The sequence below is a fragment of the Pseudochaenichthys georgianus genome, chromosome 10 (genome assembly GCF_902827115.2).
Source record: "Pseudochaenichthys georgianus chromosome 10, fPseGeo1.2, whole genome shotgun sequence".
Taxonomy (NCBI): domain Eukaryota; kingdom Metazoa; phylum Chordata; class Actinopteri; order Perciformes; family Channichthyidae; genus Pseudochaenichthys; species Pseudochaenichthys georgianus.
The window spans coordinates 25,717,625-25,743,858 of NC_047512.1; the positions used below are offsets into that span (position 1 = coordinate 25,717,625).

The 26,234-nt window shown below is 41.3% G+C and overlaps 1 protein-coding gene across 2 annotated transcripts in view; it reads left to right on the forward strand.

The window, feature by feature from the left end:
- Window positions 1-22,933, forward strand: part of LOC117453591 (glutamate receptor 3) — a 103,064-nt gene extending 80,131 nt beyond the window's left edge. Inside the window, exons 9-16 of one of the 2 annotated variants that reach the window (XM_034092454.2) lie at window positions 395-496; window positions 2,257-2,463; window positions 4,795-5,168; window positions 6,168-6,366; window positions 13,797-14,044; window positions 14,818-14,932; window positions 19,244-19,491; window positions 21,186-22,933. In XM_034092454.2, coding sequence (XP_033948345.1) covers window positions 395-496; window positions 2,257-2,463; window positions 4,795-5,168; window positions 6,168-6,366; window positions 13,797-14,044; window positions 14,818-14,932; window positions 19,244-19,489 — 1,491 coding nt within the window. In that variant the 3' untranslated portion in view covers window positions 19,490-19,491; window positions 21,186-22,933. Of the gene's footprint in view, window positions 1-394; window positions 497-2,256; window positions 2,464-4,794; window positions 5,169-6,167; window positions 6,367-13,796; window positions 14,045-14,817; window positions 14,933-17,707; window positions 17,823-19,243; window positions 19,492-21,185 lie in introns of both variants that reach the window. The other variant, XM_034092453.2, reaches the window with a different exon arrangement.
- Window positions 22,934-26,234: the final 3,301 nt, after the last annotated feature.

Below are 26,234 nucleotides of genomic sequence, written 5' to 3' on the forward strand. Positions count from 1 at the left end.
CTTGGAGCTGTCTGCCGTATGCTCATGCAGATAATTCCATGCACATTGAGCTGTTTGAACTGATGTCGATCGTAAAAACCAATAGTAGATTCTCATAATATCTTTGATCATGACACCAACTGCATGTTGAATATAGAAATATCAATTGCTTTTCCCATTCTTACATTCCTTGGCCATTTATGCCATTTAAACATTCTGCTCATTTGTTGCTATTTTGGTCGTACTATGGGCAGAGGGAGCAGGCCTCTGGGAAATGCCATGTTTTTTTTTTTAATGAGCCCTGCATCATAGCAGTGCCGTGTAAAATGTCGAGATGTTGTTTGTCGAGATGCTCATTTACATACCAACGTGTGTGTGTTGGAATGCTTCACTTACCGCTGTTTTCTCTTCGCAGATTGGGTACTGGAACGAGTACGCACGATTTGTAAATATTATGGACGCGCAGGTCACCAACGACTCAGTGGAAAACCGAACGATTGTGGTCACTACTATTATGGTACACTTTCCACGCAGTTTTAAATGTTTCACGTATTCTGCCACTCAAGGTCATGGTGTTGATTCCAATGAGTGATACATTCTGTCCTGGGCGGGTAGAACCACATCTTTTTTGTGTTGCTTTCCATCCACTCACTACATGTTGAAACAGTCGGTCCGTAACGGGGGAGTGTTTCAACTGTATCCGTGTGGGTGTCAAAGCATTTTGATTTTCCATACTTCAGTGGCCTGTCGTAGCAGTGACATCACAATAATGGTATAAATGATTATGGTTGACTCCATCAATTACAAAAAGCATACAAACGCATACGTAAGTAAACCTGTCTGTCCTCATCAAGTAAATGTTCAATGACACCTGGGATAGACTGGCCGAAGAATGACTAGAGGATGAAACTGCAATGGTTTCTCAAGCCGGGCAAAGCAAAATAAACAGTATTGGAGGAGGGATACGCAGGTTTGGTATTTCTCCTTGTTATCGCCTCTCCAATCTATTTTGTATTGCTCCTACACATGTTCTGTGTTGAAGTATAACTTCCTGTCAGTGATTTAGAAGGGGATATTCCCAGATCAAAGCAAGATAAACAAGCAAAATATCTTAGATGTATTTACATCAAACTGTATTTACTCAACTAAATGTTCCAGGTTTATTGGATAGCTTTGTCTGCAAATGCATTTAGTGACTCTAATCGCAACATAATCACCTGAAGCAGTACCTCAATTGCTGCAGACAAACACTTTAAGAGGATTAAGAAAGGATGTTCAGAAAGCGATAATTATCTGTGGTATTTATGCAAAGTTAGGTCATCTGTATTCCAAGGTGTTACTCTGTAGCGAGAGGAAACATTTAACAACTGTTGGTGAAGAATACAGTCAGGAGGTAAACATGTGTTAACTCGAGGAGGAACACTCAATGGATTCAAGGTGAGGGGATACGTTCAGCACAGAACAAACAAACCATTGCTCTCCTACTTGCACTCTAATTGTTTGTGGCTGTAATGACAATGCCTGCTCTCCTGAGCAGTCCTTTTGTTTGATAATGACGATGTGCTCAGTAAGAGAAAAGACGATCTGCACCAGCGTTTTGAAAAGGAGAGGGAAACTAGCACGCTCCTGCTCTCCTGATGTAATTATTTTTTTTATGGGGTCTTTTTTTTTGCATTTCTTTAGAACAGCTCTTTTTTTCCTTTTCTTTCCTTTCCTTTGGGAATGATCAGCATTTAACTTCGCATTGGTGCTTGAATATGTTGAGATACTATGGGCACTCTGATCCCTCTCCTGTCACTGGCATTTACTTATGAAACCCATCCCCATTCCCATCCCCACCCACCTCTGAGCTGACCCACACCTTGCCTACCAATGACTCCCAGCCGTATACAAACTCATTTTGGCCTTCTGTATTCTCCTACGCTAAATAAATAAACTCCCCTCCGTTAACCCTCCTTTATTATGCCATGTATGCCACCCTTGGGCGCAAAAATGGGCTGGGTGCATTGGGCTTGGTGTCTGCTGGCTGCCACGGCTTGATGAAAGCAGTGTGACCACAACATCACACTGCGGTTATCACAGTATAGTTGTGCATTTGCGGGGCATCATCTATATATGCATGACTGCATGGATGTGGTCATAGCAGCTTATTAATATTCAATCTGTGTGTGTGTGGGTGTGAGTGCACGTATGAGGGCATGTATGCATATTTCTGTATAACTGACGTGTGAGCCAGGGCATGGGAGTGAATAAACCAGCGTGTGTTTGAATCAACAGGAAGCTCCTTATGTGATGTACAAGAAAAATTATATGCATCTGGATGGGAATGACAGATATGAAGGCTACTGCGTCGATTTAGCATCAGAGATTGCCAAACATGTTGGAATTAAGTACAAACTGTCTATAGTAATGGATGGGAAGTATGGAGCCCGAGACCCCGAGACCAAGACGTGGAACGGGATGGTTGGCGAACTGGTCTATGGGGTGAGTACTGGGAGCCTCGGTTTTCGCTGATTACATGACAGTTTGCAAGGAACTTCAACATGAGAGGAGATCTCATTTTTCTGTCTCAAGGTCATCACCAACTCGTTGTGAACTCGTCAGCTCTTGCCCAGTTCAAAAGTCTAATGCTGTCTCAGGAAGCTAAGCTGTGAGTGAATTTGTCAAACGCAGCCTCTAGCATTGGGGAGTTGGTGATAATCTTGAGACGGAGAAAATGAAATCATTTCTCAGTGCTGTTCATTGCTATTAATCCCTCTTGCTTAGCATAGAAAGTACACTCTCACAGTCACATACAGAGGTAGGTACATGAACACGGAGAGTCCATATGGCAAACACACTGTAATCACTTTGATGAATGAAAGAGTGTATGCCTTTGAAGTGATTGTGTAATTACGTTCAATGTTTGATGTGTATGATGAATATGCCACATTGTAAATTCACAGCTGAGAAAATCTGCTGCAGAATCAACATCTAAATGGTGGTTTGCGGTTTGAAACAACAAGATCCATATGTGTTGTGCTCCATTAAGGTCGACCCGCTCGCATTAGGGAAGGGTCACGCCGTGTTTTACATCTGACAGAGGAGCGCTCGGGCTCTCGCAACACCTCAGGCATTCCAAAATTACCCCTGAACCCCCAGCACCCCCCCCCCCCCCCCACTCCGTTTTCTAGCTGTTCTCTGAGGCCACAGTAGTTGAACAGGTGCCAGATACAAAATGCATGAGGGTTAGGCTTCCTCATCTGTTCAATTTCCCAACTATCAGCCCGAGAGATTGCTTGGTTTGATGTGCTTTCGCCACCAAATGATCTTTCAAATGGGAAAAGTCCACTCCCTGCAGATGGAGAGTGAAAAAAATATCCCACTTACGTCGCTGTCAAGTTTTTCCACGCCTGTGATTTTTAAGCAATAATAATAGTTTTGTACATTTTGACATTTTGACCAGTAAATTAATTTGATTTTAGTTGTCTTTTAAAGGTTAGGCCCGAGGCTACTCTTTATTGCTTTGCTTCCCTCAACATTGATTGAGTGTTGCTTACGCCTGCTCGAGATTAAACGGTTATAGCGCCTTCACAACGCTGTGTTGACAGGGCAAAGAAAACAGCCGTGTTTATTGGCCCTATTTGTGTTGCTCCTAGTTTGACCTTGTAAAAGACTTGTGCTGCTTCAATCCAATGTTTTCTCAGTTTCTATATAAAAAGACAATACGGCACAATACAAAGACTTATCCTCCTTTGAAGAGTTATTTAATTAATCACACACGCACACTGACTGCAGTTACACTGTCTAATGTGATTAATTATTTTCTTCTTCTTTTACAAAGAAACCCATTGTGATTTTCTAAAAAGGCAGCACCACCTCCCTGGATGTGTTTTGATAACATAGTGTGATTGAAGCTGCAGAGCAAAGGAGGAAGAGAAAGAGAAACAGCTTGGATACAAAATAAAGCCAGAATTAGCCATGTTTGGGAAACCCAGCCCGCTGAATGGCATTTGATGAAGAGTACACAGCCTGGGCTTGCAGGTTTTTGTTGTATGCAGAAACCCTTTTTACCTAATACTCCTCTGTTTAAATTAAAGGTTATTCCACTTGCTCTTAAGACATCAGAAAGCTCACTACTTATTAAATATTCAATTTTAATTTAGATCATTCAATTATTGAAACAGCGAGTCTCGTAGCAGGAAATTGTTTGTTTTATAGCACAATTGAAAGTTTCCCTCCTTCAGTATGTCCTTGGGTCCTGATTAAGGACTCAAACTCCCATCTGTCTCTGTGGATTTTGTCCAAGCTGTCTCTCTGAAAATCTTGTAGGGCCGTGGTGTGCTTTTTCTACTAATGTGGCAAAATGTCGGTAAAGAACCAGATTAAATGTAAACATTTGAATCGCAGATGTATTAGCTAATACCCCAGGTTGGAACATTGTGCAAATACCACTTTGTTTTCGTGTGTGTGTGTGTGTGTGTGTGTGTGTGTGTGTGTGTGTGTGTGTGTGTGTGTGTGTGTGTGTGTGTGTGTGTGTGTGTGTGTGTGTGTGTGTGTGTGTGTGTGTGTGTGTGTGTGTGTGTGTGTGTGTGTGTGTGTCTTTGTGTGTTTGTGTGTGTGTCTTTGTGTGTGTGTCTTTGTTTGTGTGTCTTTTCTTCCAGACTCGCTTGAAGCGTCACGGCTCGTGGCTTATTTTTTGTAAAATATGATAACAATATTGTTTTGTTTTCTTTCTCCAGCTCCAGTCATTCACATTCATACAGTTAATTTAAATTGATCAGTTTCTTTATGCAGGCCTTGACTAATGCTTACTGTGCATGTCCCTGTTTCCAGAGAGCAGATATAGCTGTTGCACCTCTCACCATTACTCTGGTTCGAGAGGAGGTGATAGACTTTTCCAAGCCCTTTATGAGCTTGGGGATCTCCATTATGATAAAGAAGCCCCAAAAGTCCAAGCCTGGCGTGTTCTCCTTCCTGGACCCGCTGGCCTATGAGATCTGGATGTGTATAGTGTTTGCCTATATTGGGGTGAGCGTGGTCCTGTTCCTGGTCAGTCGGTTCAGTCCTTATGAGTGGAACCTCGATGAACAAGACGAGACCAAAGACCCCCAGACGCCCCCAGATCCGCCAAATGACTTTGGTATCTTCAACTCCCTCTGGTTCTCTCTGGGCGCCTTCATGCAGCAGGGCTGTGACATCTCCCCCAGGTGGGTACGCTTTGATAGACACAGGGGCAGCAGAGAACTTTAGAGCACAGTACTCAGTGGTGGGCGGAACAAAGGATATTTATCTCAAAACTGCACTTTTGAGTTTCTGTGCTTTACTTCGTTTTGTTTTTTTTGTTAAAATGATTACAATACAATTTATTCCACTTCCATATTTCCATTAAGGTTCCCACTACTCGTTATTTTGAAGCATAGATTTGAAGTTGGCATATGTTTTCTTTTCTTGAATATAATTGGCTGTTCACGGTTTATGACGACAACTTGGAACCAGCAGTTCATATCCTGTCGATGTTTGACATTTTAAAATCAAGAAAGATTGAAAAAATGTGTTTCTTTCTAAAGGCTTTGTTTCTACACATTCTACAATTCAGTAGGTTGAATGAGATTCATTCGTTTTTGCAACTGCACTGAGGCAAAATTCAACAATACGTTAACATTAAAAAAGAAATGTGCCTTGAATTCTCAAGTATTTTTAAAAGAAAGTACTCCAGTTCTTAAACTAAAGTAAACATGTAACTGATCAACTTTCATTTGAAAGTATTTAACCACGAGTATCTAAACTCAAGCATCTTCATTTCCTGTCCTTTATTTTAGGCGTCCATTATTTGAAGGTAAACTGATTTCACATTTATTGCAGCTAATATATGTCTACCTGAATGTGTCAGTTTGTAAGCTGAATTTCTCATTATCAAAATGGTTTCATCAATACTGTCTTAAGGGTATGAAGCTGAACTTTGACCCTGTTTTATTTTCCACAGCCAATTCAATCCTTTTGTTATTTTAGCCAGTGTGCTACTTTTCCTGAAAATGTGCTGTTTTTAGAGTGCTGCTGACGCAGGTTTCTTTTCAAGTAAATTCTGATTACCGTTGCAATTAGGTACATTAAACACAAACTGTTAGCATCTTCACAGGTGGATGGGCGCCACATGTCACCGTGTAATTACATTCTGTCTTTCCCTGCCATCAACCTCCCTCTCGCAGATCTCTGTCAGGCCGCATCGTCGGTGGTGTGTGGTGGTTCTTCACCCTCATCATCATCTCCTCCTACACAGCCAACCTGGCTGCCTTCTTGACAGTGGAGAGGATGGTCTCTCCTATAGAAAGTGCCGAAGATTTAGCTAAGCAGACAGAGATAGCGTATGGCACTCTGGACTCAGGCTCCACAAAAGAATTTTTTAGGGTGAGTAGAAGCAGAAAAGTACACGCGCACGCGCACACACACACACACACACACACACACACACACACACACACACAGCAACTTACTAAACAGACAGTGCTTTTCGAAGTCTTCCTATTTGCACTCAGGCTTGTTGCATCGTGAGGACCATTTTGTGTAATGTCCCTAATAAACTCATCCTTGCAGCTTTTCCATTTTGTACCTCTCGTACAGCACTTTTGACCCGCACAAGATTGCCCCAAATGAGGCATGTTGACAGAGTCAGTTCTTGAACTTTTATGACATCAACGTTACATTTATTCGGCACAACTGCAGTGTGCAACCTTGAGGCACTGGGGCTGTCAGCAGAAAGTGTGATAACAACGTGGAAGACTCCGAGGTGATAAAAACAGGAGGCTAATCAAAGCACCCACATCAGGCTCAAACTCAGAAGGGTCAGCTCATGAAATATAATTAGCTAGCTAGCCATGGCTGGCAAATTGGACCTGATGAAGAAGAGCCCTGTAGGTCAAACCGAGCAGTCTGAAAGACGGTTCAGTTGGAATAAGCAATATGTCCGTCGGCATGAGGGACTGGCCGAGCAATTAAGTCATACATTAAGTAAAATCTGAGGCGAAGGTATATAAGACTCTGAAAGCCAACCACATGCTCCCTATGCAGGAGTTAAGGTACGCATCTCGAAGGCGATCAACCTTCCGCTGTGAAATCCGTAGATGTTTCAGTCTGTGGCGTGGCTGCGTCGGCAGTCCAATCCTTTGCATTTTCAGAACAATCAGTTAAAAATAATTAATGAAACAGCACTGTGATGACAAAAGGCAATATGACAGTCTTTTATCCTGCACTCCCTCATTACTCATCAGCAGGAGATAGAACAAATCATGTTTCACAGCTGCAGCTGTTGGCAGAAAGAGCAATTTATTTGTATTACCCCTGGGTTGAATTGCCCGGAACAAGGAAATGCAAAATCAAATCCATGTTGTTGTTTTTTCTGACAAAAAAGGACACGATAATGTCAACAGAGTTTGATATGTAAAGGGGTGTGTCTGAGGAGCTGGCTGTAAAACGATGCAAAGGTAATATATCTTGGGAAACATGGCACATGACAAGCGTGACAGCAGCACTCTATTCTCCATACAGCACTTTACAAAGGCTGTCATAACTCTTCCCTTCATCCGACATGCGCAGGTGTATACTGTATGAGGGATATGTCTTTGCACCACAGACAGATAGATGCCAATTACAGATTAGGTTTCAGGCTTGACAATCAATCCACCACGGGTCTGATGGTAGAAAGATCTGAGTGGTGGTCAGAGAGTCTCAGTTTCCCTGTGTTCTGCATAACGAGTGTCCTAGTTACATCCCCATGTCTTCAAATAGCAAATGACATGTGTGGACTGATACTCCAAGGGACTTTTAATTAAAGCTGTAGAAGGCTGACACGCAAAAAGAAACCCCACACTAATTAATAAGAGTTAAAGTTCTATTTCAGATCTGTTTTTCAGGGAAATACATTCAGGCTTAATTAGACACATACGGCATCAGCCAGCTGGACGTTTTAAGTCAAGTCCAATGTTTCAAACGAGACATATGTCATCATCTCTGAACCCCCCCTCCGGGCATTAATGTTTGATGATTTCACCTGGTTTAGTTCCCAAAAACTGCTTGACAAGTAGCACACAAACACAGTAATGTAGGAAAGAAGGAAATAAAAGAATAAATCAGCTCCATTTTTAAGCAGAAAAATGCAGTCACTTGAAAATGGCTTGCAATAATGAGCAATAAAAATCTTGTTTTGATTATTCATGTTTTTCAAATCAGGTAATTTATCACTTTTGGTCTTCTGTGGTAATTCCTCCAAGACTGTAGCTCCTGAGAAATTGACAGTTTGGACGTAGGGCTCGTTGCCTCACTCTGTCCTTACTCACAGTATTTGGTGGAGAAGAATCGGAGGAGTTTTCAAAGGAAGAGGTATTCGAGTAGAGCCCCTAGAAAGCCCCTAATTCTGCCGATCACAACCAAGTAGGACAGCTGGCCTGGGAGCCGGTTGACGTGCCCAGTGGAAGCCTGAAGTGCTAAGGCGCCTGGCAGGGCGGCTCTACTTTCTTGGCTCCTCTTCCCCAGACTGCCCTCCATGTTTGGGCACCAGCTTCTCCTCTGTCTCCAGCCTTTGCCTTGAAGCAATGTGGGATAGCTCCAAGCTTTGCGGTGTTCTTCCTCAAAGTAGCAGCTGTCATGCGCCGCCGCACCACTGTGTTTTGTTTCATCATTATAATTCTTATCAAGGATCTCTTCATTCAGTCAGTCGGATATTTGTGTTTCGGTGGGTGATTAGAAAATGATGAGTTGTACCAGCGAGGCCATGTGTATCCTCTTGATGAGGTGTTCTGCCATCAAAAGGCTTACATTCTGAATTGTATGTTGAAAGAGAAGCTGGGTTGTAATAATGGCTGCGATGATAAAATGGGCTGATATGGCTGTTTAATTACGTGTAAAGACCGGGGTGAGAGCATCAAAGACAACCACACTGCTGTCCCATCATGCACCTCATTTAACAGCGTAACAATGAAAGAATGATAAGTGCGCAGAGAAATGGGACCGCAGCATTGTTTTCTGCTCCCCCTCAAAAGACTATACTTCACCCAAAGCCTCAACAGCAAACATCATGCATCTTACTGATCTGCAGGTGTGCGGGGGAGGGGAAACAACAGCTTGAGTGCAGTCACCAATGCATTTTACTAAGCATGAAAATCTATTTCACTTCTCAGCTATCGTGGCACAGACACTAAAGCTTCTGCATGGCTCAACACAGTGTTTAATAAGTTGCTTGTTTATGCACAGCAGACCCGCATTAAGTCAGAGTTGCATGAAGAGTCACTGGCAGGGAGATGTGTACAAGAAAGCCGAAGGTTGCCCTGCAATCATATGCAGTCCATTGTAGCAGAATTCCCCAAGCTCTTGTCACACTGTGTTTCAATGCAGTGCTGAGTGAAGGGGAGGCTCCTCTAAAGATTAGAGCCTGTTTGCATAAAAGGAAAAGCTGACACAAGTGATGATAAAGTAGTGCGAGATAGGCATAACCTCAGAGGGAATGTGCCGCCCTCAGAGGGCCTTCTCCAACTTCAGATGAGAAGCAGACAGCAGGCGCTAGAGGAGCTATTGGAGTCCAGCAACAAGCATCAAAAGCGAGCAATTGGTATTCAGAGCGTAGCGTTTGGCACTTCAATGACAAAGTACACCGCCAGAGACTCAACTTTCATTTCTGCATGCTTGAGATACAGGTAGTCCTAGGCATACAGGATATTGGGGGGGGAGTGGTAATGTCTACAAACAAAATGGAAGTGAAGTAGAAGGAAATGTAGTGGTGGGTGTTCGGAGATGGAATTCAGATGCATGAGCAGTGGAGCGTTTGTCGGAGCAAGCATTATGAAAGCAGCCTGCGACGCCAAAGGGAGAATAGAAAGCACTTCGAAGGGTAGTGGACTGAGGTCTGGAGACGCCGCATAACTGAGAATCAATACAGATTAACAGCTCATTTACAATGGAGAGGGCAATTGCTTTGACTTTGGTTTTTAACCACTTGTCCCTTTTCGGACATATAATGACATTTTTGGGGGGGATTTCAATCTCATGTGTAGATTTACTAATGATCTCTCAAAAAGCTCTTTGATGCAAATCTCTCTGTCTTTATTCCTGTCAGTTCTGTCTTTCGGTGTATCACAGAAAACTTTACAGACTAACATTTTTCTGTCCAGTAAGCTTTTTATCTCTAGACTGCGAAGAGATAACCACAGGGTAGTCTGTTGCATCATCTAAGGCAGTGGAAGGCCTATAGTGACATGTGGGCAAAAGTGTTTGGGGTGAAAATCAAATCATTTAACTGTACTGTAAATAACAATTTCAAAACAGAGGTCACCAATCTCTGTAAACCTTACCTAAAAAGAATCCACTTATTTTCATTCAGGGCCCTTTGGATTACTGCACTGTTTTAATTCCATGGGTTTAGCAGATTTGCATTTTACAATAACAGCTTCTGTTTATTGCATGCGGGAAAACTACCAAGTAGAACTCACAGACCGTTAGCATATGAGTCATGCATTATTTAAGTCCTTCAGTTTTGATGGGGAAATATAAATCTACCCTGAATACCTAATCCTAAAACTGGTCTTTTTAATTGTTTCTCATATTGTCATTTTCAACTTCTCCGGACAGCATACAGTCAAATGAGCTGCTGGATGATCATAATAGGGGAGCATTTGCAATAACAAAAAGGGAAAAGTGTGTGGAAATGTTACTCCTGTTGCTAGGTATGTAAACAGTTGCTATAAAAGTACGCAATATAACATTTAAAGCCTGTTCTGCTGCCCCCTAGTGGCCCAAAAATATCTTGGTTTAAAAAAAGAGATATAAGGAAAAATATCAATGGCCTGCCCCTCCAACACTTAACTGAATATGAAACTAAAGTGATTTCCTTGTAAAAAGAAAAAAGCAAGAAATAACTTTCCGATGCTTTTATGTAATTGCCGACAACTGCTCTAAGTAAACCTTCATTTGTATGTGCATGCATTAGTCAGCATGAGTGCCTGAGCCTTCATATCGGCAGGTGATTTGGACATGGTGATTCAAAAGACTTCTGCCCAGAAGAATAATAAGCACCCACCAGTTCCCCTCCGGCTTCCCTCTAACCTTGTCTCGCTGACAGCAAGTCATGCTCTCCCTGCTGCTTGTCTTAGGACACCAGGCTGGAATAACAGACATGAGTTTGTCTTTATGACTATTGCAAGACGGAAGGAGGCTCAGCTTCAGACAGATTTGCAGGAGTAACGCCTACACAGATGATGTAAGTCTGTCTCCTAGGTAGGAGGGTTGGCTGAGATCCACTATTAAGGTACTTCATTATAGGCAGATCGACATTACGATGTGCCACATGTGCAAAGCTGTATTTATGGCAGTCTGTAATTACTTAACAATGTTCTGTTCATTGATGATGGACTTTTGCACTCATTATTCTCTAATTAAATTATAAATGACCGCCGTGGGAATGATTGCATTCAAAAGGCAATGGGATTAGACTTCCTATGCATTGTATTCATGTTTGTGTGCTCGCAGTCAATAATCAAAGATCTCTTCTCCTTGGGTATCTCACTGTATATTTGTTTGTCTTTTTCTCTCTATATTAGAATCTGTGTTAAACTTCTCGCTGGTGGTGACTTTAGTTGGAGGCGAATCTGCCTATTTCGGTTGTAGTCGCACTTGGTCCCCGCTCTGATATTGATGAATTGACTTCATAAAGCACTGAGGCAGCACACTCTGTCGTCAGTAATCAATGCCCAGATCCATTCTTTTCTCTTCATTCGAGGAGGCGTCAGGGAGCTTTCCCGCTGCCGAGCAGATGAGCCCGGGGTCTTTGGGGAAATTGTCCTCTAAACCAGTGTCCTTTCCATGATGTCTCACACTTGCAAATTGCATACATTTGACAAGATTGTCAACAAAAACATCACATCCAACTGTGACTGCCGCACCTATTCGTTGCATTAAAGTAGAACGGCAATCACCCCAAATTGAAGGCTCTTTCATCCGAGCAGAGGACATTCATCATGTAGACTTTTTAATTTGTGTTATGTTGCTGTCTCATCTCATCCTCACCCTTGGCCTGATGCTCTGTGACAGATGCCTGCAAACAAATCATATATGATTACATAAAGCCAGTAAAGCACTTTAGTTAGGTCAAGGTTAATGCTTTTGTTTATTAATAGAAATCCATTAGAGATGGATATGCTCTTGTTAATGGGGCTTTTACCAATTGAGGACAGTGAAGGGTCTGTGTACTGATCAGTGTGTTTGGACAGTATCCAGTTATGTAGCTGCACTTATCTTCAACTTTCAGTAATACATTTCCACTACACATCATGTTTACTGTTATTTTAGCATTCCTAATTTCCTGAATAACATTATATGTGTTATGACTAACCATTGCTGACATCATTGATTAACCTGTGGATATATGTTCAATCAAGCACATCTCTGTGTCAAGTGTCCTACACAGTTAGAAATGACCATTACAATCTTGACATTTCCGAGCTGAGTATTTCGTAAAAGAAACAGTCCAATTTTGTAACAGAAACATTTGAGAAAGGGCATCACCCACATGTTCCCTATTTAGCTACACGAGCTTAAAATGCCAGTGACTTTAATAAAAAGCCCCATTATCATGTAGTACTTTAACAGCGCTAATGTCATTCTTAGATGAGGAACATTATACAAAATGACTGCTTGAAAAACACCAGCATTGTTCTTTTGAGCATATTAGCATGCTAATGTAAGCATTAAGCTCCATCATCGCTGTGCCCCACAGTCAATCAACTAATGAATTCATTGACCTATCATTTAACATGTTTACAAAACGGGGGACTTGTGGCCTTGTCAGGTTTAGCATACTGGAGGGGAGTATCTCTGGTATATCCACAGCTTGTCCATAGTACATACACAAAGACAGTAGATCTTTTGATTCAGCCATTCCTTAAAAACCATCCAACCCTTCGTCTTTCTCTAGCCTTAATAAAAGGAAGCACATTTGAAATGGGGGATCCACTGAGGAACACACTGTGCCAATCGGGAACTGGCTCATCTCTGCTTGGACCAGGATCTGTTCAAAGTGTGAAATGCCAATGCCAAAATAAATCCAGCGGCATTGAATAATTTAATTGATTCTTATTATAGATAGCGCTCAACTCCCACAGATTTTACAGGCTCGCTAAGCTGACCCCAGGCGCCGGGGAAAGGCTCATCTGTGTCACTTTGATGGGTTGCCTTGTGCCTGTGTAATGCTTTCTTGTTCACTTCTCTTACTTCGTATTGGTTGCCTCTGAGTCACAGCTGAAATGTTACATTAAGGACGCTGTTTTGAAAATAAATGACTTTAATAAGTTCTACAAGTTACATTAAGGCTATAAACCGAGGCTCAAATTCACCAAGAGACCTTTGCTAGTTTCCATATAAATCATCATTATCCACACTTCACTGACACAAAAGCTTAATAATTGAAGATATTGTTGCATAGCCAAGTGCAAACATCCCAGTATTTCGACTAAAACCCAATTTGCATGACATTATGTACAATACAGGTGACGTGTGGTGAATGTGAGCCTCAAGCTGCAGCATAATATTTGAAGAGCACGTTTATGCTGATGAAGATAAATGGATTTTGAACATTTTTGTACTTCATGATCTCGTACAAGTCCATGAGCTGTATTTTTTATAGAAGTATTTAAAGATATCACACTGCCTTTTTTACAAGATGTCTATAAATACTTCAAAATGCCAGTTTAAAGAAAGAGATCATTAAGCACAACAATCCTAAGAAGTCCATTACATGTATATTAATTTTTGGGATGTTTCTAAATGACTTTTCTCTTTGTCTTCTCCCCGCACAGCGATCCAAAATAGCAGTGTATGAGAAGATGTGGTCATACATGAAATCCGCTGAACCCTCAGTGTTTGTTAAGACCACACCCGATGGCGTAGCCCGGGTACGAAAGTCAAAAGGCAAGTTCGCCTTCCTCCTCGAGTCCACCATGAACGAGTACATCGAGCAGCGGAAGCCCTGTGACACCATGAAAGTGGGCGGCAACCTCGACTCGAAAGGATACGGTGTGGCGACGCCCAAAGGCTCAGCATTAGGGTGGGTGGAATAATATAACAATATCCTCCCTGTTGTTATAGTATTCCACCTACCCTGATGTCCCCTTGTTTTCATTCTCTTGTTGTTTTTTCATGGACACAGAGGTAACGGTAGTATGCTTTTTAATGCACTTGGATACTAAGGTTTAATGATAAGAAATGTATGTTCTATATATTTTATAGATGTGATAAGAGTTGCTAATTTATAGTCAAGTAATTCAATCCAGGTGATAAGGCTAAAGCTAAGAATCATTTCACATGTATGTCTCTCTTACTGTTGCTTTCTCTCTCCTTCGATCTCTCCTTCTGTCCTGTGCTGTCCTACCTGACTGTTGTGTTGTCACTTTTAATTTAACAGTTCAATGGTTTTTCAATTTAGCCTTTTAAAAGCTGCGCTGTCACTTGTGACGACTGTTAATTGCATGATGTTTGTTGTTACTTTTTCTTCTCAATGACAAGTGTCCCCATCCCGCACACTTCAGTTCTAAACTACGTAACCCTTCATGCCACCTTTTCCAAGATTTAACACTGTCTTTACCTTTTATAATGAGCCTTTCTTATCTCTCCATATTCCTTAAATTCTTAAACAATTTGTCCTTTCCTAGACCATTCTGATTTACAGATTCTGTGCATAAGCCCCTGCTTTCATATTGGTAGTATCACTACCATTTCTTATAATTATTATTATCATGATGCTTAGTACAATTATTACTTTGCATTAGATTTCTCACGGACCTGTGCATTTTCTTACAAGTTATGTTTTATCGTTTCAAGAAATGCTGTTAACCTGGCAGTTTTAAAACTGAATGAGCAAGGCCTCTTGGACAAATTGAAAAACAAATGGTGGTACGACAAGGGAGAGTGCGGCAGCGGGGGAGGTGACTCCAAGGTCAGCCTCGATGTCACCACAATCGGGTACTATAGTGCAGAGTAATCGGCAAGGCTTTTACGACAACCCAACCATTACCATAGCAAACGTTCCCCCCAGCCAACCTCCTGCTGCCCCGCGGCACATCACCAACTGTACTCATCCTCTGACCGGCAAGATCAGATCAAACTCAGGAGCATTTGTTTAGCAGACAGAAAATCACATGTGTTGTTATCGGACAGTTATGTTTCTAGAATACAAATGATGGAGTTTGCTTTGAAGCTAGTGGAATTTCTAAAAAAGGGAGACGATCCGGTGAATGCGGTTGCCCTGTGGTTGTGAAAGGTGGGCTTGTTCAACCTTCCACATGTGCAGGGCAGATCGCTTAGTGGCAGATTGAACCACTTGTCTAGGTAGGTTTGACAGTAGGACCAGTTGAAGTCACACGCGAGAAGAGGCCTCCTACTTAGCTTGTGACAGAATATTTGACATTGAAAAAGGCAGAACCGTCCAGTCTTCACTCCTGAAGGTGAAGTTGGCTAATCCTCCAAAATACATAGCTTCGCAGTACTCCAACCGCACAGCTGCTTCGCACCCATGACACTGTCCCAGGGCCCTTGAGCTTTAAAGCCATCGAGATAAATTCTCCTTAAAACCTCAAAATGGCTGCTCAGCTGAGGCCGACAGGGAAGCAAGGGGAACAGCGGCGTCTTGAGGGGAATAAGCATTACGGGCAAACGTGAGAATTCTAATTAAACAAAAAGACCTATGGTTCCTTTTTAATGAGTCATGTCATGAACCGCCTTTGGTTTGCTTCCTCTGAATGCAGCTCCTACCCCACTCAGTAATAACCCAGCTGTGACCCTTTTGACCACCAGATCCCTCCCCTTTTCTTCTGTGGTTAAATGATGAATTATGTTCTCCTTTGTGGTAGCTAATGAAGCTAATTCTGAAACCCCACTCCACCATGACAACTTAATATAATGTTGCTTAAATTATGTGCCATGAAGAATTGTGATATTTTCACAAAATTACTTGTATAGCAGTAGCATTATATACAATACAATCCAGGTAAATGTAGTGACAAATGATGCTGTCAGCACAAATGTGATGATATAGATCAGGTAATTGGTTAGATTACAGACAAGCCGCGAAGTCCGTGGACTGCAGATTGTGTCATTACACTCTTAATATCATTTGTCATGGATTGGCCGAGAGCACAATGAACAGTTAAGCTGCAGCCGGTCAACTCTGAAAGAGCATCACCACAAGAGGCTGCATGAGGCATGGATCAAATAATGTCTTGCTAAATGCCCGTGGAAAGGAATTTGTACATCACCTTTTTCAATGTTTGCATTGCTAACATTGCTATGTTCTGTAGTCACTGAGCCGAGGAGGCCGCCCTGTGCTACTGATGCTCAGGAGCCATTTCAAAGCATCTGTCTCTTGCGCCGTCATCAGTGATTTATCATGCACAGGTATGTACAGTCTGTTTCCTGGCTTATTTTGGCTCCCCAGGACTCAGCGGAAAGGCCTGATTGGGTGGAATAAAGCGGCCCGGAGCGCTCTGCTCCAAACGGGGTATCGCTTCACCCCGTCCCGCTCACAGCTCGGTGTTCCGACAGACATCCGGAGATGCACATAATCACGCACACAGCTGCAAGCGCACACAGTAACCACTGCTCTCTCCTGCCCTCAGGCCCAGCACAGTGCAGCCTAGATTGCGTTTCAGACACAGCTTACGGGGTAATTGCATTGTTAATCAATGTCTCTCCGAGGCAAGACCTGGTCTGGTCCTCACAGTCCGTTCCTCCTGATCGGCTATATACAGTGGTGTTATGTTCTCCCAGTGCATTATGCATTGCATGTGGGACATTGTTCCAAGGGACAACAGGTCACTCCTTTATCGATGCACTGTTTTTCTTTGCTTCTTTTTCCCACTTTCACACAGAGGGATTGACCTAAACCACAAACGATCCACTGTTATATTACCACTACAAAGTCTGTATCCAGCTCTTTCCCCCTAGAGTAATCCAGCGCAATAGAACATTATGATAATTTATGATTACACCGAGTAGTTTGACGTCCTATAAATATCAAACGGCACAAAACAGCTGTGTCAGACATCAGATTATGCAGCTACAGGCAAATATGAGAGGAATTATTCCACTGATACTTCTGAGCTTAGTCCTGCAGCTCAGTGCGGTTTGGTTGGGACACACTCATCTGACACTAATCTGGAGTAATTGGGAGATACATTTTTCTTAGCGATGTGACGGGATAGAAGACGTAAGAATTAATTAAGCTTTTTACTTTTGGGCATAGCTGCTTGAATGAGAAATTGGTCGTGATACCTGCAGAAGTGATTGTTGTCATGCCGGCGACAGTAGGATTTAGCTGATATTGTGGAGGTAGAAAAGTAGATCTGTCATTTCTCTGTTTGTTAAACCAAGCTCCTGTTTGACTGATCTTGTAAAAGCTGTTCAGAAAGCCCCTGTAATCCGTTACCTGCCCCCAACAATGTACCCCGATATTGGTATTCATAGACCTGCAGATTGTACTTGCGGTACCTGCTCGTCGCCCTGGTAACAGCGTCTGCCGATTACTCAAAGCGATATGGGTAGGTCCTGGCTTTAGCATAGGGGTTATAAAGGTAATAGTTAGAATGCCTGCTCTCTGTGATGTTGAACAGCCAGGTGTCCTGCCTTATCGCTTTGTAAAGTATGTAGTAGTTTAAAAGTTGAATAACATAAAATAACATAATATAATGTTATTTATGTTATTTCCCACGTGAAGAACTCCTGTAAACCTTGCAGTATTGAAACTCAGTGAACAAGGCATCTTAGACAAGCTGAAAAACAAATGGTGGTACGATAAGGGTGAATGTGGAACCAAGGACTCTGGAAGTAAGGTCAGTCGCTGCAGGTCTTTTGTACTGATTCCAAATTGCATTTTGACGTACTGTTCATATGCAAGACAAGACTTCTCTGACATCTATAGTGTACATTTTGTTTATTTGCTACACATACTTTTTTCTTTTTTTATATAGCTCAGTTTTTCTGCCACAAACTGTAACACAGTTCACATGTGGCTTTAACACAAGGCACTGTTTTCCCAAATCCATATTTTCTCTTGTTTTGCCATAGAAATGAGACATTCTTTGATGCAATATAAAACATAGAAACTCTTTTTTAGTGGAAAGTGTAATGATAATAATGTGGGGAAAGTGCCTTTCAGAAACACTATTTCAATTGAATCACAGCAGTTAATCGTTGTTGATAAATGCTATTTTTGCTCATTTTCACTCTTGACATTCATGATATTTGACCATTATGCTGCTGTTCCTATTTACCAAACTGTTAATGAAAATTTGATTTATATGTGTTGTTACTAGTTTGCATCGAGATGTGTCTATTAGATTCTTTGGCCTCCTGTGGTGCGATGAACAAGCAAAGCCTCTTATTGTGATGACTTACTGAAATTCAACTTCTCTCAGCGGCGAGAGCGCCGTAGGGTGTCCTCTAATTCTTGTGGCTGCCTGGAGTTGAAGTTAGAGGCTGTTTGCACATTATAAGAGGTTTCGGGAATGTAATAAACCCACTATTTAACCCTCTGAGATACAGTCAGGGATTCCAGGTAGCTTTACGATGCCTTCACACTCATAGGGTTAAACTGCAAATAGTAAAACTCTGATGATCACATTTTTAATGATTATGTTTGGTAGGTAAGCAGCAGCAAAATGGTTTGATCTTTAGTGTTTTTTTTAAACTTTAATTGAGCTATCATTCATCTATTATGAATTTGACTGTACTGTATGACAATGTTGCCATGAGAGTTATACGTACATGTCGCCAAGAGAATTTAAAAAAAGATAGGGATTTTCAGAGCCGTCGACCTATGCGATACTGACCAGCTTCCTTACATGGTCAAGAGCAGAAGCCACTTTACTTTCATGCAGTGTAGGGAAGGCAAAGCTCTACATTCACCAGCAGATAGAGCACTACGAGTTGGCTTCTTTCTCCTCAGTGGAGAATGGTTTGACTATGGCAGTCGGAAGTTTCTCTGCAACTTTGTGACAGTCATAGGAGAATCAGTTCAGTCAAAAATTCTAGCCTTAGCACCTCATTACATCTTCAATTTGTTGGTTGCTTGTAGCTGTTAGTGTCCATAATCTGCCATATGTAGCCCCAGTAAGATGGAGTATGATGATGTTGTACCAGAGCAGTTTAAGCCAAGGCTATGTGAGGATAAGTTTGAAAGATATAGGCTGTATTTTTCTGCTGCCCATGTTCCACTGCAAAACTCTTAACTGTGTTATTCACTTTCCTCCAGGACAAGACAAGTGCTCTCAGCCTAAGCAATGTGGCTGGTGTCTTCTATATTCTGGTTGGAGGGCTGGGGCTGGCCATGATGGTGGCTCTGATAGAGTTCTGTTATAAATCACGGCAAGAAACCAAACGGCTGAAATTGGCCAAGAATGCCCAGAATTTTAAGCCGGCTCCCCCGACCAACACCCAGAACTTTGCCACATACAGAGAAGGCTACAACGTATACGGAACCGAGAGCGTTAAGATCTAGAGGTACGTCTGCTCACTGTCCCCGAGCGTTGTGGCAGATGAATCATTTAGCTTCCTGTCATATCAGTGAGAGTGAATAATACATTTGTTTGTGTTGTTTCTGCTTGTGAAATTGTTTATGGTTGTCATGTTTGGTTCAACAAAACACACATGCCCACTTAAATACAAAACTCTGAGATATTGCTTATGCTTTGTAGCGTATAGCGGCATGAGTAGTGCCTCGGGCTAACTGAAGGTTGCGACACACAACCTTAGCAAGATGTCCGATACACAACCTCGTGTATACAATCGAGATGGTCTTTTATTCTGTGTTTATAATCAGATGCTTAAGTGTCAGTTTAATCCCAAAATACATTTTTAAAAAAACAAATGTTCTCACTTACTTTATCAGTGGTGTTCACAGCTTTAAAAAAACATTTTAGGTGGTATTGTTTGATATATTTCCAATGTTTGCTCTACAACAAGTTGTTTATGACTTTAAAAAGTTTAGAAGGCAACATAATATGGACTATAACTCAAATATTCAGTCTGGTTTGGTGTCCATCACTTTCTGAGGGAAATATCTGTCTTTTTATCTGCTACGTACTTATATATTGTTACCAGCTGGTCACTGACTGTATCTGTCATTCAGTGCTGGGCAGGCAGCGTGAAGTGATTTGTTAGAACTTAAAATCAAAAAGCTGGAAGTTAAATCTAAACATTTTTGAGTGCGGTAAAAGTGAATCAAAACAGAAAAGCTGTGAGTCAGAAAACCAAAACAATGTGTGGTGCTTAGTGGATCTGAAGAGTTAAAATAGTCATTTAGTTATATATGTGTGTAGAGTTACCCATTGTTCATTTAAGTCATTAAAACACTATTAGTCCAGACATACAGTGTCCCTGTTTCTCTTACTGCAATAAACCACAGGGCACTGTGAAAAGCTAAGTGTGACTATTTCTTCAGTAAAAACTTAAGATGCAATAAAAGCTCACTTGCACTTTAATACCACTCGGAGTAAGTTGGAATTTAATAACAACATTTGTTTACAGCAGTTCTACAGCACTTAACTTAAAAAGGGCCCTGTTGAGTTTCACTGTTAAATAAATAGTTAGTTTTGCATTTGATTCGACTGATGGCATGTGTGTGTTCTGTAAACACACACATGCACATGTAAACCTGTGTTTACAGAAGTACACCAAGTACACCAGAGCAACGAAATGTGAAGCGTCGGATACCATATTTTAGATTGTTTACATGAGAGACTTCTGCATTTGTGCTTTTTGTCTGCGTTTAGCTGGATTGTTGTTTTATGTTGCCGTGCTGTCAATCAAATATGATCAAACCCCAGACACAAGCTTCTAATATACTGAGTTTTTCAGGGTTAAACTTTTGTAACGTATATGAATTTGATTTAATATTTAATTGTTGCTTATTTAGTCGCATATATTTGCTGTTATTGGGATAAACGAAACATTTCAAACCGAGTTTCAAGGGGCTTTAAAGAATAAAAAAAGTACCTTGTTTCATTTGCATGAGAAGTCTTTCAACTTAGATCAAAGCAGATAACATTTGTATTCTTTAATGGATTAAGCTGAAATGTTGAACACTCATACGCTGCTTTTCAGCCAACATTAGTCACAAACAAAAGTTTGTTCCTGCCAATAATGATACACTTCAACTTTTCCCGTGTTTGCTTCTGCCCTTTGTGTCGACGCAGGTTTAGAAAACATTTCCATTGTCCCTTACAACTGTGACTGAACATCTACGAAAGGACAGGAACACGGGGATTGAGCTCCAAGCCAAATCCTCGGGGCGTACACGGCACGATAATCTGCAATGACGACACGACTGGACTGGTCACGGGAAGAGCCGAAACGGTTCCCTCCTCTCAGTGCCTTATGGAACTCTGAGTCCAATCAATGCAACTCATTCGCAATGATATTGCTTTTTGCTTGAAACTCATACAAAACAGAAGAATGGTGCAGTGATCGAAATAAATATATAGATAGATATATATATATAATACATTTGACATGTTACAATGAATGAGAGAACTAAAGCCATCCTTTGCAACCCTAAGCACACTTTGAAGTGCCAGAAAGACGACTAATCTTATATGACAAGTGTCTAATTGGTTTCTTGTAATCAATATGATCAGATTACTCTTCATCCTTCTGCTGCCAGATTTTCACTGGTTATATGTGTTAAAATAATTTTATTAGATCTATTCAGTGCACTGTACGACACTGGTTATAAGACAATAGCTTTTATACTGCTGTAAGTCACTGATCGTGACCTTGTACTTGTTTTAAAAGACAGATTGATCTTCTGGAGCGAAATGCCATTCAGCGCAAAACAATTCCTGAGTGTGTTGTTTGTCCTCTCAACTCTGGTGCTGCTGCCACTGTCTTCTGAACGTTTCCTGGGACTCATGAAGAAGAGAAAATGATCTGGTTTGGCTTTTACGCACCACAGAACCAGGTCATAATTCGCACTTCCAATACTGCCAAGAGTGTGTTTTGTATGACAGAGTGTGTAAAGCAAAGGAAAAAAAAGAAAATCTGATCTACAGTTTGTAAAGTATCAAATTAGCGCTGACTCGCAGCTCCACACAGTCTTTCCCTGAAGTCTAGAATCCTTCAAGTCTCTTGTACATGAAAGTAAAACCAAACAGAAAGGGTAATTCAATTGTAGATTAACTGCAATCCAATTAAAGGATAACAGTAATGGCTTTTAAACTGTCGTGTGTTTGGATTACCTGACCATTTTCTTTAACAATTGCACATTTTACAACAAGCTGTGGTTTGCTTTTAATTTGATTTCCTTTAATGAACATTACAGTGTTTGGTGATTTCACTTAATAAATGGAAAATATATGAATACAATGGAAAATAGATTTGTACAAGGTTAAACCAGGGAGAGCCCTGAAGCTTAGCACATTTCCATATTGCTGTGATCATTTCCCTTCTTTCAAAAAGACTGTGATTCCATAGGATTTAGGAAGATAGCTATCTAATCAACTATTGGCAGATAATTTTATATAAGAAACCGATAATGTGAATAAAAAAATAAGGAACGATTTGAGAAAGATGTGTACATTTAGATAAATGAGAACTATTTATACAACACGATTGAAGATTGGATTCACTGTTTTTCTTTTTGTTTCTAAGAAATTGCATGTGTGAATTCAGTGATGCTTGACGAGCTCTGCTGCTCACAACCCGACCTTAGGTTAACGTTAGATATCCAGCCCTGGTTATTCTTTTGCAAATCAGTTAAATCCTTTTATTTTTATTTCATTTACGCCTCACCTTCTGCAACGGAAAAAGAAAAAAAAACTCAAATCACCAGGCATAGTAGTGGGTACAAAAGAGCAAGCGATGCATGCATATTTTGCTGAACCTCATTAGTGAGGCGCTGTACAAAGAATTTTAATACATTTTGTAAATAAAATGTACAGAAGTGCTCCTGTGTCTGAGTCAATGTCCTTTCACAACACTATTTGAACCTGGATATGTCTGTGGCCAGCAGGTCTTGGCTAACTCTGCATACTTACAATTAAACAAAGAAAGGAGTTTTTTCTGTAATAGGTCCAATATTGAGCCGTTAGTCAGGGGAAGTGTGTGTGCATGTTTTGGATCAATAGCTAGCACCATCTGCTTCAAACTCGCTCCCCTGATTGAGGGCTCCATTGACAGCTTTATCTGGCATGTGATCTTTCTCTCTTCCTCTCTATAAGATGTGACACAATCAATAAAGTAATATTATAACCGCCAACTGCTTACAAAACATACTGCACACGGATGTGACGCGTATCATTCCAGCACAAGTATTGAGAATTTAAAAAATACATTTAAGGGAGGACGCTTTCTTTACTGATAGTAAATACAGCAGAGGGGACGGTTAATCATTTAAACCCTGCTTATTCCCACAGAGTAAATTCCCACAGTTAATAAGCACACTGCTAAATACATTGTCCAGACAGTCGGTGCCATTTGACTGGTCTCTGGGTCTGTATTGTGTGGCAAAATGAATTCCAGAGATCCAGCCTGCCACAGCTCAAATAACAAATCCAACAAACATGGCAACAGACCAGTGTTTCTTTCTGGTATTCGGGATGTGTTGCTGCACCAGTGTGGAACAGACTGGCTGTATGAAATGCTACTGTACGATCCAAACAACCCATTCCTGACAAAGCATGAAAGGACATTGCTTTTTTGTTCTTCCTTTGCTCCACTGCCTCTCCTTTTGTTTTGTCGTCGTTATGCCTGGTCTGCTTTCAAACAGGAACAAGAACACATGGGGGAGTAGTACGTGAGGATGGCACTGCACTGCAGTCCGTGATGCTCATGAGACTATTCTGAATTAGTTTACTCACCTATCAAACAGTGGCAGCATTTGTCCTGCAAGACAAAACAAGAGGCAATTAGGGTGAGGCCTTCCAGTCAGTAAGTGAGACAAAGAAAGGAAGTGATAATCTTATCCCAGGAGCAGGTGAGCACACTTCCTCCCACCAGAGGACTAATCATCCCCCGCTGTGTGGTCGCACTCTTCTTCCTCCACGTGTCAAACTATTGGCTGGCTTCTGGAGCTCGATGCCTCTGCAGGCCTGTGGCTGTGAAAGCTAATCTGATCCAACATGGGCTCTGTCACGGAGGGGAGGGTGGCTGTATGAGAGGAAAATAAAGAATGAACGTGAGAGAGAGAAAGAGTACACTCAAAAGCCTGATAGAGGACATGGGGAGGATACTTTGATTACCGCCACACTAAAAAAAACAAGGCTTTCTGGTTCACTAGCTCCCTCACTTAGCTCACTTGGCAACACACTGCAGTCTCTCCCTCTCTTTTTCTTCCCAAGGACGCAATGAATAAATCAGATTCCAACCCAGTCGTTCCATTCCTCTCTTTTATCCACTTTAGCTCTCCAGCTATCTTCAAGTGCACCTGAAGAGACCTGCGCTTGACATTCACTTTCGGTCGGCATTGATCAGCTTGGTCTCCGTGCACCCTGTTTCGTCAAATGATAGTTTGAAGGCATTATCAGACTTTTCTTTTTGATCGAGTTTTGTCATGAGCAGTTTATCACATTTATAGCTTTTTAATCTGCTGATGACTTCCCACGTCGGCTTATTTTCAATGTTCTTTTGCTCTTTGAAGCTCTTTTTAATGACTGCACTGATAACAATGTAAAGAGATGACACATGGAGTTCATGTGTGAAGCCTTTCGGGCATGACTGAAACAATAATATATGGAAAGGAAAACAAATATTAGCGCAAAACCCTCATTAGAATTCTGCTCTGAATAAAATATATAACACTACACGAACTGGTTCATTCTTAAACATCACAACTGTTACATAAAATATGTACATTTGCCGTGTTTTGTCTCCCTTTCAGGCCTAACCCGTGCACGTCTCCACACGGTGACTAATGCAGGTGTGACTCAGAGAGCGTGCCGATAACAAGATGAGATCCTGTTGCCGTTTGACTAAACCCAAATAGGCAGGACTCGTGATTCCACTTTGAAGAGGCTGTGCCAAATCCAGCATCTGCAGAGACAGCTGTCCTCGTGGGAGTTTGGTGCACCAGAGATTCGCGGTCTCCACTTAATAGAGAATGAATGCTGCAGTGCAGGAAACACACACACACGCACGCACACACACGTGAACGCAGTCCTGACACCAAAAAACGAGCACGGTCAGATGAGAGTGGGATCGCTGATAGGCAGACGCAGACCACATGTAGCTGAAGGCACCAAGGAATCCTGTTATGTTGCTACATGCCCACACAACACAAACTGTGCATCGTTGTTGTGCAGTTGGACTCTTTCAGTGCAGTATTTGTCAGACAAAGCTGTAAACACAGTATTCAGATATTTTATTTAAGTGAAAGTGTGATTAAAATAAAAGTATGTTTATTGAGAGATCCTGAGAAAAGTAGACTCAATGCAGGAAAAATCCGCCTGTGACTATTTTACCATAAGGTTATGATTTATATTTTATAATTGGCATGGCTTCTTGTAAAAGCATCTGATAACTGCTATAGTTGGTCAAGGTGGTTTACCGCAACAAAGTATTATCATACATTTTTAATCTGCTGATTATGTCTACATTTATTGACCGTTTGGTTTGTGACAAATAGTGCATAATAATTATCCACAGCCCAAAGGACATTTTCAACATTGTGTTTTCACAAAAGTATTAATGTCTGTCAATTAAATAATGAATGTATTCACTAACAGTTTTAAATATTGTTTTATGACAACACTCCTATACTCTAAGCTCCTTGCATGCTTTATGAACAAAATCTTAAATTGTTACCAAATCAGATACATTTAGATTTCCCTTTTAATTATGGCATCGCATAACAAGAAAATACTTCCGTTAATACCTTACATTTGATTTAATGATTAAGTAAAAGCACTTTGGGGTGAGGTTACACATCACAAAGCTTTCCAATTTCACAAACACAGCCACAGATGAAAGAACAAGTCCACTTCAGAGACTCCAGCTCGATAACATTTTGTTTCGTTTTTTAACTACATGTCCTCCTGCCTGACTGATACCCCGGGTCATCCTTTACTACATTTCTCTCATTTCCACTCCCACCCCCCCTCCCCCCCCCCCCCCCCCCCACCCCCCAAAAAAAGAAATAAAGTAAAAGTAGTGTTCAGGGAGCTTTAGAGAAGATGTTAAACCTCTTGCTCAAAACCCAAAATATATTGCGGCTGCATTACATTATTGATTGTTTGTGCTCTGGGGAGGAA